General features: G+C 32.5%; 1 protein-coding gene across 4 annotated transcripts; it reads right to left on the bottom strand.

Annotated features, from left to right (window-relative positions):
- Positions 1-89: 89 nt before the first annotated feature.
- Positions 90-18,966, bottom strand: LOC148311908 (retinol dehydrogenase 13-like). 4 transcript variants are annotated; one of them, XM_088278193.1, is made up of 7 exons: positions 18,640-18,966; positions 17,151-17,270; positions 8,523-8,644; positions 4,221-4,583; positions 2,941-3,062; positions 1,318-1,532; positions 90-378 (listed from the first exon to the last, which is right to left on the bottom strand). In XM_088278193.1, exons 1-7 carry the CDS (start codon positions 18,669-18,671, stop codon positions 249-251), a joined length of 1,104 nt encoding a protein of 367 aa, XP_088134319.1. In that variant the 5' UTR covers positions 18,672-18,966; the 3' UTR covers positions 90-248. The 4 variants fall into 4 exon arrangements, with proteins under 4 accessions (XP_088134319.1, XP_088134321.1, XP_088134322.1 ...); XM_088278195.1 differs by lacking the exon at positions 18,640-18,966 and adding an exon at positions 18,064-18,198; XM_088278196.1 differs by lacking the exon at positions 18,640-18,966 and adding an exon at positions 18,005-18,115.
- Between the last annotated feature and the right edge of the window lie 284 nt (positions 18,967-19,250).

Raw genomic sequence — 19,250 nt, 5'->3', positions numbered from 1 at the left:
TTTTAAATTTCGTTATATGTGGAAATTCGTTATTACGAATTAATATTTTTTGGTCCCTTGGATTTCGTTATATCGCGATTCTACTGTAATTGGTTTGGTTTTCGGGTCTTATAACCAATCAGGGACTATTTAATAATGAGAGTCAGTAAGGAAACTGATTAAGTAATATTGAGATTCGTGCTGTAAAACAGTTGGTAGAGTATCTCCTGCGAAGAAAAAAAATCAGCATAATATTATTTTGGTTCTCTTCAAATTTTATCTTCAGCCGTGAAGGGGTTCCAGTCGCCAATGTTTACCATTTTACATGACTCTTCCCATAACTTTTCAGCTGAGTCCGCTTTACGAGCGTTTTTACTCGGCCTCTTTACAACGCAGTCACTGAAATAAAATAAAAACATTAAAGGATAAAAATGAAAAAAAAATTACCTGTACAGGCAACAGGTCAATTATTTACTAGCTGGTAGCAAGAATTTGTGCAAATGTTAATGGCAATTTAGTAGGTATCTCTCTATGGGCGCCCATCTATAAAGGTAGCAGGTATAAGTAAATTTATTCAATATTTTTCTACGGATGCTTATTTACAGTTGTGCATCGATACCTGATACTGTTTTGTGATAGCAGGAGACAAAACTATATGACCAGCATACGGTAGAAAGTTATGAAATCATGTATCCATTTTTTAATTTACATTTTTCTTGGTAAATATCACTATTTCTTTAAATCTATTGGACACTTTTTCGATGCATTCCGCATCATTTTCAAACACCGTTTGTGAAACTAAGTCTAAATTTTAAACTTGTGTCCTTGGGATGTTGAAAGATGAAGAAAGGTAGGAGCTGTTTCTTATTTTTATTTATTTAGACTTATGAAATTTAGACATGGCTTAACATACTAAATTTGTTTAGAGTAAATTACTTGGCTCGCTCGATCACTCATATGTCACTATTACTTAAAATCTATTGTGAGACTTGTTTCGGTGCATTCCACATCACGGTGTTTGAAAATGATGCGGAATGTATCGAAACACGTGTCACAATACATTTTAAGAAATAGCGGTATTTACCAGTAAAACTTAAATGAAGATGGATTGATATTACCACAAAGTGACTGCCGAATCAATTAATGAAATTATGTATCGTTTTATAAGAAGTATTAAGATTTTTAATATCTCAAAAAAGCATTTTATTCCTATATTTATTCTAACTGGCTTACAAAAGTTCTTGCACCAGTCTTTGCTTTTCTAAGGAATGGCCCTAATGTAATGCTTTTTTTTAGATATGTAGCTAAAATGGATTTTCAATGTAGCTAAAATGCTACCTATAATAAAGTCCAGTTTCTTCAGCGCACTTCTCGTCAACCGCGCAGTAGATGGTGGTTTGGGCTCCCAGGTTGGGAGTTTTGATGAAGAGTTTGGGCAACTTGAAGAACAGCCTTGCTCCAGGGAATAGCGACTTGTCCAGATGCCTTCCCAGCTCCGTGGCGACCACCCCGGGATGGAGGGAATAAACATTCACTCCCTCTATGTTGTTGGCCTGCAATGTGGTAAACAGTCACACAGAGTTGAAGTGAGTGAAGGGTCCACTGGACCTCTACCTGCTTGTAGTGCTACCCCTGCCACTATCGATGAATCACTTGCCATTAGCCGGAATTTTTATTTTATTATTTCTTGAACTTGATTGTTAATTACATAAAGGCAAAGTGATCAGTCCTGCGCTTCAGATTATTATATCACACATACTTTTCATATTTATTACTCATATTCATATTCATTTCATATTCATATTTATTACTCATATTCATATTCATTTCATATTCATATTAATTTTCCTTTTCATATTCATTACTCCAGGATATTATACATACTTTTCATATTTCAATCATCAACATTGAAAATAAATATTGTGATTAAAAATAACTAGTCCATAATCAAAATTTTAATAATAGTATTATGAATAGAAACAGAGGCTAGAAACCATAACAATGAGAGAGCATAATTAATAACCATTTTTCTAATACAGTGAAACCCATATCTTTTAAAGGGACCTTTAGAAATAAACCATGAATGCGGGAAAACAATGAATCCAGGATTAAGAAGTCAGTACACAAGGAGATACGATCGAGTAATGATACCGTTCTCCCAATCTGCATAACCATTGATACCAATGGTATATTTTTGGCTATGAAAATAATATTTTTTTCGGCATCAGCTATTAATTGTGCGTAGTAGAAAGTTTTCCATCTTTCAAAGAGTGTGCATGCTTCTGAAAATGAAGACACAGGCAGCGGCTTCTCTTCGTCAATATTGACCTCTTCCGCTGTATCTGTCAACCTTGCGTTATACAAGCTTTCGATAGTTTCTATCCCACACTTTGGAATATTGTCGTCAAATGTAACAAAATTGAGAAAATGAAGAATGTAAAAAACATAAACAAAATGTATCAAATATGAAGCGTAATTTAAACGATAAATGCGGTAAAATGGTGATAAAGAAACGATCGATGTGATCTATTTTTGTGTGAAATGAATTTGGGGTAGAAGAAATAAACGACATATCCGGGAAAACGATTATTCGAGGAATGATAGATATAGGTTTCATTGTATTTATATGAAGAATTGTCTATGAACTAAAAAAATTAATGCTGACATTATGCTCTATGACATGTTTTAATTATTAGTTATCCAACTTCGTATTTAATTTATATCAATGTAAAAATTAGAGCATTAGGAATTTGAATGTAAAAATTAAACCCATTGTACATTAAAAGAAAAAATATGGAATATGTCATGGTTCTTGTGTTATCACTCAATGTTGAATTTTGTCTGTGGCCCCTAGATGAAAAAAACGCTATTCCAGAGCAGAAAATTTCAGAACCTCATTTGATCAATCATTGTTTTGTTTTCTCATCAGTCTTTTTTTAAGTAAGAGAATAGATTAATAACCTTCAATCTGTTAGCTAGTTCCTTTGTGAACAAAACGTTGGCAAGTTTACTCTGACTATAGGCCGTGACGGAATTATAACTTCTCTTTTCAAAATGTATGTCATCGAAGTTAATAGATCCATCTGAAAGAATAAAATATAAAAAATATTATACAATAAAATATGTACTATGTTACTACTTTAACAAATAAAATAAAAAAGAATTAACACAATTGCAATTCTATAATATTTGGTATTATTTGAAAACAATCCAGTAGATATTTTTAAACTTAGTCTTCTTTTTCTTCTTTTTATATACTTGATGCAATGTTATCATGATAATCAATCAGACTAAGAAAAGTTTATCCTGCTGTGCCCTACACTTAATTATTAGTCCAAACCCATTAAATGCATATTAAGCAAAAATTAATGCAATATAGATGTTTAATAATGGGCAAAATGGTAAACGTTACAGAAGCATATAAAGTGATTATGTATGTCACCCAAATGCCAGGTTGTAAGCCCTGTAATGCCCAGACTTCCACCTTCTTTTATGAAAACGGTAGATGTTTCATCTTAAGTTGAGAACTATAATAGTAAAAAAATACTAATATTTATTTTGACCATTCTGGAAATTGAACCCGGAATCTCCAGCACTAACCACTTCTACACAGAGATTGACAATAATTTAATACAATGTGTAATATTTTTAGCCGTAAAACAAAATGGGATAAAATGACTCAAAATATTTGTAAATGTGATTGTATGAAAAAAGAAGAAGGATATTATTTTTTGACATCTCATCAAAGATGAAGATGAATATGGAAGTCTGGGCATTTACGGGGCTGACGACCGTCATAGGCTGGTTTAAGTAATCACTTTAAACACATGTAACATTCACTAATTCTACCCATTATTGACAACCACACTACTCAAATTCTTGGAAGTTCTATAAATATATGAACCAATTTAGAAACCTTGTTCTTGAATCACTAGAACTTCACTACAGACATATATTGGTGAGATGTAAAGAAGCTTTTTACTAAGCAGAAACTCTTATATTAGTATGTGAGGTCCGAATCCTGGATTATAATCACACACACGAGAAACGCCAGAAAATGCCATTTTCATTTTTTATTATTTAAGCTTATAATTTGACCAGATAATTCATTTACAACATTTTGAGTGTGTCCAAATACTTGTTGACAAAATCTAGATAATCCGGATTTTGTGAACAAGTATTTGGACACACTCAAAATGTTGTAAAGAGGAAGGAATTTGGTTTGAGTTTTGAACACTTACATTCGTGAGCTCTCGAAGAGACATTGACGATCCTAGCCGGCTTGGAGCTGATTATTCTGGGGAGCAGCATTAGCGTGAATAGGAAGTGCGCGAGATGGTTGGTTCCTATCTGAATTTCAAACCCATCCTCGGTTGTGCCCTTCGGGCATGCCATGATCCCGGCGTTGTTGATGAGAAGGTTGATCTTGGGCTCAGTTTCAAGTATGTGCTTGGCACACTCCCTGACGGACGCCAGAGAGTTGAGGTCCAGCTTTGTCACCACGATGGACCCCAGACCCTGTTCTCCTTCGCATTTCGAGAGGATATCTTTCATAGCACTGTCGGCTTTGGACGGATCTCGACATGCCATAACAACATGAGCACCTATAAATAAAAACATCAATAATTTAAACAATGCAAGAAATTTTAACTCAAAACATACCTTAATATTTTTTGAGTTGAATTAAATTGTTGGGTAATATATCCAAAATTAAACAAGGTTTATTGGATTGAATTCTACATTTATTTATGTATATGTTAATATGTGACGCGTTTCGTCTTATTAAGACACTCGCGTGTTCGATAATGTCTTAATAAGGCGAAACGCGTCACGTATTAACATATACATAAATAAATGTAGAATTCAATCCAATAAACCTTGTTTAATTTTGGATACATTACCCAACAATTCAATATGGAATTCTTCCAACTGTCTGTAGTTACAATAAATTAATTAAATTAGTAACGAATTCTTTCAAACACATCCATGACCTGTCATTCTATAGTTACCTGATACCAGGTGTTGTCCGTCATTTTGTTGGTGGCTGTCAATGTGCAAAGTATTATGAGAATACATTTTTATTTTTTCATTGAATTGGTGAGGAATCTCTAAATGGTAAATAAACTAAAAATATTTATATTTGAGCGCACTATTATCAAAACAATAACTTGAGTCAAAAGTGTTTTATTTTACACATTTTAACATTTAAAAATATTGGTCTAATTATCTAAATTTAATGAAGTAAAATTTTAAAAAACGACATTTGATAAACTGAATCCTCCTATTTACTATTCTTCGTTTCCTATCTACTATTCCTCCTCCAATTCTTTTCCCAAATAGCACTTACGTCCTTCGCCTTAAGCTCAAATATATCTAACTTAAAACACCTCTCAAGAATCTGGGGCGCAGTACGATCTTTGATCATATGATAATGCTGTATTAATATGATCAAAGATCGAGTTAGCACACAAGTAACTAGTGCCCTTTGCCACCATTGGGAGCAAGCAGAGTCAGAAGAATATTTAATAACCCTTACGGGTCCTATTTTTCATATTTTAATCAGGTTATTTTGAGGCCCGTGTACAGATTTATAGGTAACATAATTTATAGGTATTACAAAAAAACACTATTACAGGTTTTTCTCTTCAAATTGGACGTTTTACAAACCAAATAGGCCGCCTAACATATCAAATTGGATGTTAAACAAATCAAATTGTACGTTTTACAAATCAAATTAATTGTTATATTGTACTTTATAACAAAGTTAGATTTTTCAAAATATATTCATATTTGTAGGTACTACATATAGGTACAGTCAGTGTGAATAGCTGCCCACATATTTTATACCTAAGACTAGCAAGTGCGTTGGTCGTCAAGTTGGCAAGCCTGCGCGGCGCGCTGTCATAGTCTGTGCGCGCGATGTGTACTGGAGTTTTCAGACAAGATTTTTAACACTGCTTTGAATCATGAGTACTACTTTAAATATATTTAAAAACTTTTTTTTTACAAAATACGTCATAATAACGTTTTTTTGTAAAACATCTTTTTGATTTGATTTGTTTGACAAAATTTGATTACTTAGACGTCCAATTTGGTTTGTTAAACGTAGAATTTGAATTGAAAAACCCGTATTGTAAAATAATGTTCATATTTACAATGACCATAATTAGCTCTGAAACCTGATTATTTTCTGTTGACATTGAAGTTGTAATTACAGTGTGTACCTACTCGTAAACACGCGACCATTATCCCACCATACGAGTACTTACGCAAGCTCCAAGTTCTAGGTAAATCTGACAGCCTTGAGATTATAATGATGAAACCATAGTAAGTCATTATCATGTATTATTCTCACCGTGCAAATACTTAAATTTGCAATCATTACAAGTTATACATATAAATTTAAAACACTGGGACGAAAACCAGGAATGTCACAAAACCTGTTATTTTTAAACTACCTTTACCCAGACACGCGTCGCTGTTAGTCAGACTACTTAAATGGAAATGAAAGAAAATAGGAAACACATTTCTAATATATTTCATTTCAGAATGGTTGTGGACCAATGAAATCAACAACAATCAAAAATGATAATATGCTATGTGACAGCATCTGTCAAGAAGCAAGCTGTCTGCCATGATCAATGTTCAGTATTGCGTGTGTTGCTGTTACGTTCAATGGATGGCGCAGCCATAGCGGTTAAAACAGCTGTTTTTTAATCGAACCGGGACTTCCAGCACGGTAGCTAAACGCATGCAAGATGTAAAAAAATTCAATGGCTTTGAAAAATTTTAGCACACGGGATATATCTGTACGAAAATAACGCGATAATTGAGAGAATAATGACAGTTGACGACGAGACAATTGGGATACGTTTTTATAAACAGTTTAACTAATTTAAAAATATATCATTGTCACATTTATATTATAGAATCATCTACAAGTTCTTTAGGAAACTTCTTTTAAACCATTCGTAATAAAGTTTTTTTTTTCATTTCAATAAATGTAAATGCTGGCAGCGGATGGAAATAGTGGGTATTGGAAGTACAAGCCTCGTTTACAAACAAATAAAGAGGTAATACAAACATACCTACAGCATTCTTGCACGGCAAATTCTAAAAAAGGAATTAACTAAGCAAATTTTATAAGTACCTATAAAATTAAATTTATGTTTCAAATATTATTGGGAATCGGAAAATTATGATAATACATGTATATGCGCAAAAACGTGAAAAAGCTTATGATGTAATAAATAGGTACCTACACCATATTATTGCGGAAACTCTCGGATGAGAATCCGCCATTAAAAAAAATGGCGGATTAATAAATAAAACGCGTTGTTTTGTTTGAACATAATTGTTATGCCGAAACGGGTTGGAACAGCTAGGTACCTACTTCCAAATAATACAACCTGTTTTGTTTTGACAATCAAAAACAATTTAGAGGAAGGTGGATGTTGGCATTTTAAGGAGTTATCATAAACATTCTGAAGCTGCGACGTAAATATATTTTAAAAGTGGAAATTCCAGTCATTACATTTGTGTTGTTTTGATTCAATTAAGGCCGAAAACAGAGTAGCAGCTTGAAGCAGTCGGAGTCAAACATTTTGCAGTTTCAACACACAAATTTCATTCCGCCCACACTCGACCGCATGTCTTTTGCAGTTATCAACGACGACTCGCCATGAGCGATTGTCGCTTTCCAAAATCCGTATGCGTATTTCCGTACACGTCTTCTATAAAAAGGGTAGTACCACTAAACAAGTACGGTTTCATTAGCAACATCAACTAAGAAAATCGTATATTTCACCTACGTCACAATCGTATTAACGCTTTTTGTGCCGTTTAAAAGCCGTGATTATTTTGATAATCACGGTATTATGGCGTTCTACACGCATGTCATTACAAACACGTGCACAAATCGAGAACAAATTATGTAAATTCAACACGATTTGTTCATTCCTTCAAAACCGTTTTTGTTTAGTGGTACTTCAGCCTCTTATTGAACACGTAAATGAAAACACTTTTCGTATCTCGCGTATCTGAGGTATTTTAAACATTCGCCAATAGTCCTAATTTATAAAGATAAAGTGTAAGTATCGTATATGGTATTATTTGGAGAAACAAAAAGACTTTGTTTTTTGATCCAATAACATTTTTTTCTTAAAAACCAACTAGTTTCGGCAACAACCTGTTGCTCTCTTCAGGGTTTGTTTTATATATTTTAGTTAAAAAAAACAAACCCCGAAGAGGGCAACAGGTTGTTTCCGAAACTAATTGGTTTTTAATAAAAAAAAAAGTGTATGGATCAAAAAACAAAGTCTTTTTATTTCTACAAATCATATTTTACAACGATAAATATTGAAAAAATAATCGTATTTTGGTTTGTGAGTCTTGTTTTCCAAAAACCATTCCCCTCTACAAGCGAATCACAATGCACAGTGCCTCGTTTTATTGCTTCCGCATACAAAAAAATACTGGCACTTATGGACATTTGACATAATTATTCCACTGAATAATCACAAATAAAATAATAATTATTATACCCCTTTTGTAGATATCCAGCACTGTTTCCTTCCCTATTCCCGTGTTGCATCCTGTAATGACCGCCGTCTTCCCATCGAGGCGAGCCTTGCTGTAACACTTTCCGCTGAACATCTCTCGAACTCTACAAAATGAATTAATACAATTAATGTAATAATAAAAGCGTACACTTGGACATCGCTAAACTAGATAATAAAAACAATATAAAAAATAATAACGCCTTCAGACGCACACGAAATATGGCGTTGTTCATGAATACAGGAACAAGGGAGTGATTGTGCAGACGCATTTCAGGAATACGACGTTCTAATCATCATGCTATCCTATTTTATCCCTTTGACTATCAAAATCCGATATATCGGCTTTCGGTACTCTAGCGAGAAATACTTGATCCGTTGGATATGATGTCATGATTTATAAATAAATCAGATACATTTTGGACAGTATGCAAGGGCTTTTTCAGGGTTGTGTTAAAATTTCGATTCATATTTTTTTTCTCCAATAAGTTATACATCGATATTTAGGATTAAAGGATCGTTTATATCTTAAAATTACTTGTAATATTACAAAAATTAAAGTCGCAGCATTTCTAGCATAGTAACCTCAAAAGTCCTGGTAACCAAAGGATTATTTATTTTTTTCTTGCCGGCCGTCTATTCCCGATTGACAAACAACTAAAAACATTTTACGAGATATGCCCGTCAGCTTGTATAAAGAAGGAGATAGCAAGATACGTCGTTTCCCTGAAAAGATAATGTGGGTCCGGCTGCCAATATAGACGCGCCTGTACAATCGCGCCCAAGTATTGTTAGTATGCCATAGGAATGTGCGTATTGTGTAAAATGCGACATACGTAGTTTTGTTTATCGACAAAATACATGGTATTTTTTTTGAGTTTTGCATGGCTAATCGTGCAGTAAAGCGCGTTCGTGACAAGGTCGCTAACAGCCATTTTATTTTCTTATTTATTCGGTGAAATCAAGATACGTACCTACCACTCTTTAAATACGCTGGTAAAAATAAAAGTATGTATATTTTACCAAACGCCAGATCAAATCAAATATCAGCCATAAAAATAAAAATAAAAAATGGTTTTTTGTATATATTAAAGATATTCGTGATTAATTGCATAAAATGAAAATAAAATGATAAAATATGTCATTATAAAGTTACTGGTAACTGTGTGCTACTAAAAATGTTGACACAGACAATACACTTTCATGAATATTTTCACCTCTAAAAATTCACGTAAATATTTATATAGTACCTATCGCATGTCACAAAAAAACTCAAAACTTTCGAATTCTTAATATTCCATCAACGGTTCATTACCAAGCTTTCCATTGGAAAAGTTGAGAAAAATAAATATCTATATTAATATGATGTAACAAAGTAATTAGTGAAAAGGTCTCTTACAATTTCATAGTATCGCAAGTAAAATTATCATTGAAATTGTAAAAAAATCCTAGAAGTTGTAATTTTCTTTAGGTAAGCTTTTTTCGTTGAATTTTAGGGAATAGAGTCATCGTTTCATCATTTGAAACACCAAAATCTGACAATAAAAAACACAGTAAGTCTCTCTATGTTAAACAGTTATTTAGGGAATCGGAGCTTAGTCTGCCGTGTGATTCCTGTGAACCACGGATTTGAATATTAAACACATCACATTAAATCACATCCACATTTTGTCTGCGGCATTTCTAAAAATCCTTTACATTGACCATATACCTAACGTTGAAAGAGACATCGTTAATATTAAAGATTCCCAGCTAGATCACCTTTGGCATTCTTATGAATGATTATAAACTATATAAATGTTAGTTAACTAGGTAATACCGTACCAATGGATCATTCTCATGATGTGTTATTATTGGCTAATAAATTCAAATGAAAAATCACAAGACTATCGGTAACATTCTAATTGAAATCTGTAGAGAAGTAAGGGAGATATAAAGGTTTAAACTTTAAATATTTTAATAAAAGGAAAAACGGACACTGCTATACGTCATCAAATTTTACGTCATCGGGTGTGTTATGGGGCGTATCCCTTAATGTATCTGCTTTATAGAGCTGTAATAGTAGTAGTAGTCTGGATTCGTTTTTGTGACGTCATTCGTTACCAACTTACGAAAACAACGTTTTCACGAAGGTGAATTTTGCAAAAGAAAACGATGAACGAAAATATTGATTATATCGGTTGTTATAAACACAAAACGAACCTTTATAGGCAGAGTATAATAAATTAGAAATTCCTCCCGAATGATAATACCCTATTGTCTGTCTACACGGTAGTGTGGCTACCATGTTGGAAGTCCTGGGTTCGATTCCCAAGGGGAGTTAAAATAAATAAAGCCGATTTTTCACTCGTGTATTTTTTTAATATTACTTTGGGCTGGTTCCTGAAGCGCAGGACTGATCATCTTTTCTCTATGTATTTACTATCAAGATAACACTGCTTCTATAAGATGCGGTGCCCTGTGCACCATTGGGTACGGATAAGGGTTGCGAAAATTATAATTATAAAACATATTACAACAAATCGTTAAAATAGATTTTTGCACTCATACAATTGAATATTCACTATCTTACTGTGAAGACTTTGCTACAAAATAAACTCTTCGAAGTATCTTTGTACATGATAATTTTTACAATCCCCTGTTTTTTGTTACTACTTATAATTTTTGTGATATTCTTTTAAGACTTAATAATCTAAAATAGAGACATTGTCTGTTCTTTGGACTACGTGCCAATAAATTATACTCAGAAATGTTTTTAAATTTAGCACATTACATTATTGAAATAAATTCGTCAAATGCATATAATAAGACTTTTTTTAAATTCAAAATTTATCGATGCAGAGAATGATGATCTTTATCCAAAACAGATTTTCTTTAGTTCTTGTAAATGTCGGAATAATAGGGTATCATCACTCGGGAGGAATATCTAATTTAACATACTCAACCTATAAAGGATTGTGTAAGACTCGTTTTGTGTTTATAACAGCCGATATAATCAATATTTTCATTCAGCATTTTCTTTTGCAAAATTCGCTTTTTATAAAAACATTGTTTTCGTAAGTTGGTAACGAATGACGTCACAGAAACGTATCCGCACTACTACTATTACATCTCTATAAAGTAGATACATAATAAGATACGCCCCATAACACACCCGATGACGTAAAATTTGATGACGGTGTCCGTTTTTCGTTTTATTAAAATATCTTAAGTTTAAACCTTCATATCTCCCTTAGTTCTCTACAGATTTCAATAAGAATGTTACCTACCGATAGTCTTGTGATTTTTCATATTAATTTATTAGCCAATAAGAACACATCATGAGAATGATCCATTGCATATTATTTCAAGTCTATTAGAAAGGCGTTATCTATCTGCATGAGTCTGTAAATTTTGCTTAAATTCTATTTGGTAAAAAACCAATCTGTTTTATTGGTTACATTATTTTTCTGATAATTTGGATCGACAAAATGCAATTCTCAACAAATTCGCTAAGTATCGTTTCTTAATGTGTATTTAAAAAGGTTAGTCAAATAAATAATATAAAATATCTATGATCTTTGCAAATTAAGTACCTACCTTAAGTCTTTAATAAAAATATATATTATTTTGATTTTTTTTGCATTAGAGAGGAAACTATAATATTAAATGTGGTCTAAATTTAAGTTTCTAAATTAAAATGTCGAGAGTAAAAAGAGGGCGCACGTCCGTTGTAGGTAAAAGTTTAAAATATGCAACTGTCTGTATTGTATAAATAGATATACAACAGCAGATGAAGTCGTAACACCAAATAAGGTTTATTTAAAACTGTTTATTCTAATTGAAAATAGAACAAACTTCCATCGTTGAGAATTTATCAATAAGTATATGTGGATATTCATATTCAAGATTAAAGTGTTACGTAACCTAAGATAAAGCGTACAATAATCTATAAAATAATCGTCTGAACAACTCGTTCTCAAACGGTTTTATTTCATTGCCCCCTTAGAGCGGGTGATGATTATGTAGGTACAGTATCGAACAGATTATATCACAAATTAATATTTAATATGATCTCATTTGGGCTCAATCAAAGATTCTACTATTCTTGGCATCTATTATATAAGGTTTTGGCACGTGGGTGCAATTTTTTCGTCTCGAAACCATACCTGAATTATGGACAAAATGAGCTTTTCCACCGTTGTGCAATCAATTTTGGAGAGCCGATTCTTACAGATTGCCGATAGGTTTTTAATTAGGTTTATGTCTGGCAAAATTCTTAACTAGTCCAACACAGTTCATTGTTTTTGTGTGAAAAATTTCATATTTTTTTTGGTTTTGTGGCAGGGGGTTAAATCCTGCTGAAATATTCTTTTACCATTTGACATTCGTTTTAGTATCTCTGGTTGTATCTTTTCCAGTAGAATTGGACGATACTTCTCGCTATTCATCATCTCAGTCACTGAAAGAAGCAGCCCTGGTCAATAATACGAGGAACACCCCCAAAACATTTTGTTTAGAGGGTGTTGAAAATGCGAAAAAAAAGTTTTGTTTAAATTAATCTGTTCGATATTGTACCCACTTTGTGTCCCTGGCCTCAAGATGTCAACAAACGAATGATTATTGACATAAATATTGCAATCAATTTGATACTTTTAAATAAGATGAAATTTCCATGACATTGCGGGTGGGTCTTGAAAAAGGGAGAAATTAGTAATGGCGCAATGTTTTTTTTCTTTGTATATGAGCCTATTTTGCCAGCTCAATCATTATCATTAAACTTTAAAAAAATATATAAATGTAGGAATCAGTCGGGGTAGGATAGACTGGGTAGCTAGCGGATGAAAGCACTTGACCGGACATCAGAGGACCTGGATTCAAATCCGGATAACAGTATTATATAACAGTATTTTTCTTGCGATATGATGAATTCATACTGTCATAGTGATTTTTCTCTCTTCGTTTGCTAAATATATAGAGCTAGTATCTAACTAGAAAATGTCCCGCGTAAATACTTTTTTGCGCACGTTTGACTATGTTCTTCTATTCTGTACCCCACTTCCAACCCTTTAGCCTACGAAGATACAAAATGACACCCTTGGACATAAAAATACTAGCTTGAAAACTAAAACTAGTTTACGAGAAAAAACTTCATGCTTAACCAGTAAAGATATTATTAACACATCGCTCACTCCTTTCAAGAACGTCATACATAAATAAAAAAACTTGATTTTTCAGGAGAACGTTTTTAAAGTTTCAAAATAAAACGTAATGTATTAAAAATAAATATCAAGCCACTTATTGAACTTTTAACTATGCAACAGATCTTTTTAGGTAAAACCTGAAGTTTTTTTCCGCATCTGAAAAATATTTAGTATATTAAAAAAAAAAAAACAATACCCTTTCTTCAAAATGCAAAAAAATACTTTCTGCCCTGTAGCGGGTAAATATTAAGTAAAAAATATGCCTCTTTTGCTGGGATATAGTACATTTTATGGGCATTCCAAAAACATGCACAACTGAAAATTGACGATTTTTAAATTTATGACGTTCTTGAAAGGAGTGAGCGACATGACAACACATTTGTAAAAAAACTAATCACATGTATAAGCACGGATCTAACAGTGTACTTTTTGGTTTTTCAGGATTATCCAAATTTGAGGTCTGGTTGATTCGCCCTTAGAAAACAATAACTATGAAGTGATAATATGCCGATTCACGATAATTTACGTACAAACTTTGCTGATAAGATACGTTACTCAATGCACTTATTTATTTTTAAAAGGAAGATTTTTTAAATTATCTTATTCATATCTTAGAGTTTTGAAAGATAAAAATAAAAAAAAATTTGAAAGATAAAAAAAAAAGATAAAAAAATTGAAATTATTTTTTTTTAAATATGTAAAAAGAGATATTGCGATTGCAACAGTTTGCGAACATTTTAAATTATGTATACAATATGTAGTAAGTTTATTTAAGACGAATTAAACTACATATTATGAATAAAATATACTATAACATATTATGTTAGTTACGGCGTTAGTAGATTTTTTCATAATACAATACTTCTATTAATTTGTAAATGAAAAAATATATAGCTTCAATACAGAGTTTGGCAATGAACTTTTAAAACTGTACATGAGTATGTATGAAATGCACGAACCTTTTTTATTGCCGGTAAAAAAATTGTAGATCACACCAACTTAATCACGACCATCCAAATATTGACTCAAATAAAAATTTCAAACGTAAACACGCCTACGTTGCTATATTTGTCTAACAAAGTAAAATAACTCCGAAATAACGTGGTCTTCACTTTTTTGTTTTATTTCCATTCGGCGTATTTGTAATTGGCCGAAATGTTGATTGACCGGTTGGAAGTTGGGCAGACGAGGCGACCGCACCGCGAGACGTACCGACAAATACTCGCGCGGCGGATGTACTACCACATCACAATTTATTTGTAATCTACAGTCACCAACCATAATAATAGACGCGTCTAAAATTACCTCGAAGCACTAGATAACTACTAATTTTACGAAGCTTAAAAACTTTTCAAGAATGATAAAATGCTAACATTACATTTTGATGGCTGCTGACATTTTTGTTTCTAACTAAATTAGTTGGTTTTGTTGGTTCTAACTAAATTGACCATCACGCCGCTACCCAGCAGGGGTAGGCAGAGGTAATAGAATGCCATACCTTGTTTGTCTTTGCAAACATTCCTCGCCTCTTCCATATTCATGCATCTCCTCATACATACCCGCCGATTATTTCGACACCTGACCAGGCCACTTTCAAGTATTTGACATACCTGATCTAGACATGTTTTCCTCGGTCTTCCTCTGCTCCTTTTTTCAACTACATTCGCCTCATAAATTTGTTTCATCATGCTTTCCTCACTCATTCGTGTCCAAACCAACCATTCGAACATCTATCATACATCCTTTTGCCGCACATTCGTCGGTGAGATCGCATTTCGATTGCATTTAGCCTACTTTCATCCTACTTTTACCAACTCCATGCTTCGCTTCTATACATTAGGGTTGGAACCAGGACCGCGTTGTGTACTGCCAGTTTGTCACCTATCAGGTGTTTGGTTATGTATGAAAAAATCCGATTGGAATGGGTTTTCTACGAGCACAGGAACTTTTATTTTTCTGTCAAAAGGTGTTCTGTCTTACTTCCTGAACTGCAGCGAAAAGAAAATTACCCAAAACCCCGACTCAAAGTTTAAAGTTAAGTATTTTTTATACAGCTTTGCATCTTGTAGAATTGGCTCAAGTTGTTATTTAAAAAAAACTTTTTAAATCACTAAAAAACAAAAAAAATCCGATTGATCATCTTTTAATTTCCAGTGAATGTACCGAGCGAATAAAAGAAAACCATGGCCAAGGTTAATGGACACCAAAATGTGTGTCGAATCGAAGTACCATGTGTGAGTGCCTTTGGAGAAAATAAAAATAAAATAAAGGTGCAGCAAAATACCTACCTATCTACCTACATTATTAATATTTTATCAAGCATTTTCACCAAACGGCGATATTTTTCGTCGGATGGCCACACTGGCGAGGGGTTGTTTGGCGGCCTTTTTAAAATAAGATATTAGAGCCAATGAGAAACGATTATTTTCGACGTTTGGCCATCCTATTTTTTTATTATTTAACTTTCAATCTTTATGTTATTAAAAGTACTGTAAAAATGTAACTTGACGTAAGTCACTCCAAACTATACAAATTAGTTATTCTTTGCTCCGAAATTAACTTACGATTGTCCTTAAAATCATGCCATATTTTGATTTGGCACAGTGGGCTAGACCTCTTTTCATTATGAAACATCGGATGGATTCAAAGTTGTAAAAACCACACATTTTGTAACACTAGAAGAGCCAAGTGGTAATTTTGCTCGTTTTTTGGGTTCAAATCATCATAAGGTTAGTGATAAAAATTTCTGTCTTATTCGTTTACAAGTCAAGTAAAAAAAAATTAGTAAGGGCCCATTTGGCAAGGTCATAATAGACCTAATATGGTCACAGTGACATAAAGGATGCAAGATCCCTTGATCTCATAATAAAAAAGGGCCCATTACCTTGCAATTATGTTGTTTCTATGTTATTATGTCGTTGTCAGCCAATACTCTCAAAAGCTGACTTTTCAGTTGCCCGTGTAAGGGTTGCCATTAGCCCCCACAACGGTGACTAATATTAACTATTAAGATACTTACAATACTCTTAAAAGCTATTACAAAATACATAATAGCTGACATTTCAGTCGCCATTGCGGGGTTATCGTGAGACTCTGCAATGCGGCTGAAATCAACTAATAAGAGTAGATACATAACATATTACGACATATTAAGCCCAGAAACAATAATTACAATATAATTGTCCCTAAGAATTTAAAAAACTTTTATATTATTTATAAATGTCTTTCTTTTCTGGTGGAACTTAAGTACTCTAACTTTGGATTATATAATCCAAAGTTCAACTGTACTTAGAGAAACACGATAAACCATGGTTTATTTATTTTACTTAAAAGTGCAAGTGTCTTAAGGCAGACTAGTGTGAAATTAAGCTATATTTGCTAAACCTTTTGATAAATCTTCATTTATTTTAAAGATATTGAAAATTCATACTTATTCACAAATCCACCTGCTTTTTGGGAATACTGTAGAATTTGTAGGTTGTTCATTGGTAGAACAATATACTTCGATGAAGCCATAGCACCTTTCAAATGACCCGGTGATAAGATAATCCTAGAGGAATTCAACATTATGTTATATTTTTCAATACTCTTACAAGCACAGACATAAACAAAACCTATAATCCTATTATACAAAATACTCATTATTACTTACAATACTTGATTCATGTAAATTTAAAGAGATCGACCAAGGGAATAGAATAAAAAAGAGCTTATTAAGCGATAGAAAGGAAGTAGGCAGAGCTTCAGATTATTCTTTAAAATTAATAACGAATGATCTTTCACAGGGAGATGTAGATACATCTCACAGAGACATTATCACTAAGATGGGATATCAAATTCGACAAAGGAGAAACTGTGATGTATTGTCCTCCTTCTCACACTAATTACATCAAAACCAAAAAAGTATTACAGCGACTATTGAAAACAAAATAGATACATAAACTGGACTATTATAATGTTGATATCCTTCTTTATGTAAAATTATTTGTTAATATATCACATTGACCATGGTTTTATGATATTCTTATGATTTTTTTTTGCAATCAAGGTGTTTGAATTGTTTTTTAAAAGCACATATAAAATCAAACAGAAAATAAATGTTAGTTTGTATTATAAATGTTATTTTTTTCCACTAATAATTTTCACAATTATCAATACTTTTAAATATGATGTATTATAGTCCTCGTCGCCCAAGGATTTGTGTGCTATGTTGTGAGTGGTACAATGCACAATACGCACCAAATTTTCTAATTTTATAAATAAAATTGTTTTAAATTAAATTACCGAATGGAATAAGGGATTGGCACCAGGCTGAATGATTAGTGGATGGCTATATTACCTACCAATGATTAAGGTATTTCCAATTGTTCCATTTATATGCAGCATAAAATTTATGGGCATTTATAAACCCTAAACAATACAGCCTTTGTCAAGCAGAAATTTTAAAATTAAAACTATTAAAAAATGTTTTATGTCTTTGTCTGACTAATAAACAAATAAATACGTTTTTTCCATTTTCAAAAGCAAGGAAAAAGGTGCCAACAACTCATTTACTGTGCCAATAATTAGTCAAAGATCCCATAACCAAAGGTATATAGTATTTTTTTACAATTATTTTATTATTATTACTATTAAAGTTTAAAAAAACCTTCAAAATAGGAAATACATACTTCAGAATTAACTGAACAATAAAAAATAAAATTAACATTGATTTGATAAACGGTTTAATTAAAATCAAGATTGCATAGCCCAATAACTGTGGTTTTGAGGCCGTTACATGCCCTATTTTATAGGAACACGGAAAAAATACAGAAGAAAGTCCAACCACCTCTTTTAAAAGGCTTTAATTAAGGAAAAATTAAAGAATTGGTTATTATCAAAACAAATTTTAATTTTGTCCACATTATTTTGCAAAGTACCTTATAGAAGCCGATGTAAATATGGTCCACATCTTAGATCTAATATATGTAGAACGACTAATTCTTTGCAATCACTAAAAAATATATAGTATTCTTTTTTTATAAATAAATATGAAAAATACTTATAAGTACAAAATATTATATAAGAAATAATACAATTTATTATGATATAATATAATATATTTTTTTTAAAATAGAAATCGGCGTCCTGTTCTAACTGAAATTCAATTCAAGCCGCATGAAAAGGCAACATATTACACATCATAAACTGATTACAAACGTCAACACAAATTATAGTATACTCGCGGTACTTGACATTAACCCCTTTCAAGTTTACGTATACGTTGACGTTTACTTTGAACCACAGACTAACTAATTTATATAAAGACCGCCAACTGCCTCGATTTTTTATGGCTAGAAGTGATATTCGCCAGCGGCCAGAAGTGACGTAAACGGCTAGAAGTACTAAGTTCCCGGCTGGGCGTGACTTCGCCGCGGCTGAATGTCGAATCCACCCGCCGAAATATTTATCATTAATTTTTCAGGTTAAATGGTATTTATATTGAAATTTGTTGTATTACATATTTTCAAAATTATAATATTAATACTAC

This window comes from Brachycentrus maculatus, unplaced genomic scaffold, assembly GCF_059751285.1.
Source record: "Brachycentrus maculatus isolate JH-2025_06_01 unplaced genomic scaffold, ASM5975128v1 h1tg000055l, whole genome shotgun sequence".
NCBI classification, from domain to species: Eukaryota; Metazoa; Arthropoda; class Insecta; order Trichoptera; family Brachycentridae; genus Brachycentrus; species Brachycentrus maculatus.
The sequence above is the reverse complement of the archived record's forward strand: the minus strand, read 5'-3'. Positions and strand labels throughout refer to the sequence as shown.

What these genes read in the sequence shown, in the direction of transcription:
- LOC148311908 (XM_088278193.1), bottom strand. Translation starts at nt 18,671, where the DNA reads ATGTGGACCATATTTACATCGGCTTCTATAAG. An exon ending in TTTACATCGGCTTCTATAAG is followed by an intron (nt 17,271 to 18,639) that starts GTACTTTGCAAA and finishes GAATTCCTCTAG; the next exon opens with GATTATCTTATCACCGGGTC. An exon ending in CTCTTCGAGAGCTCACGAAT is followed by an intron (nt 3,063 to 4,220) that starts GTAAGTGTTCAA and finishes TTATTCTTTCAG; the next exon opens with ATGGATCTATTAACTTCGAT.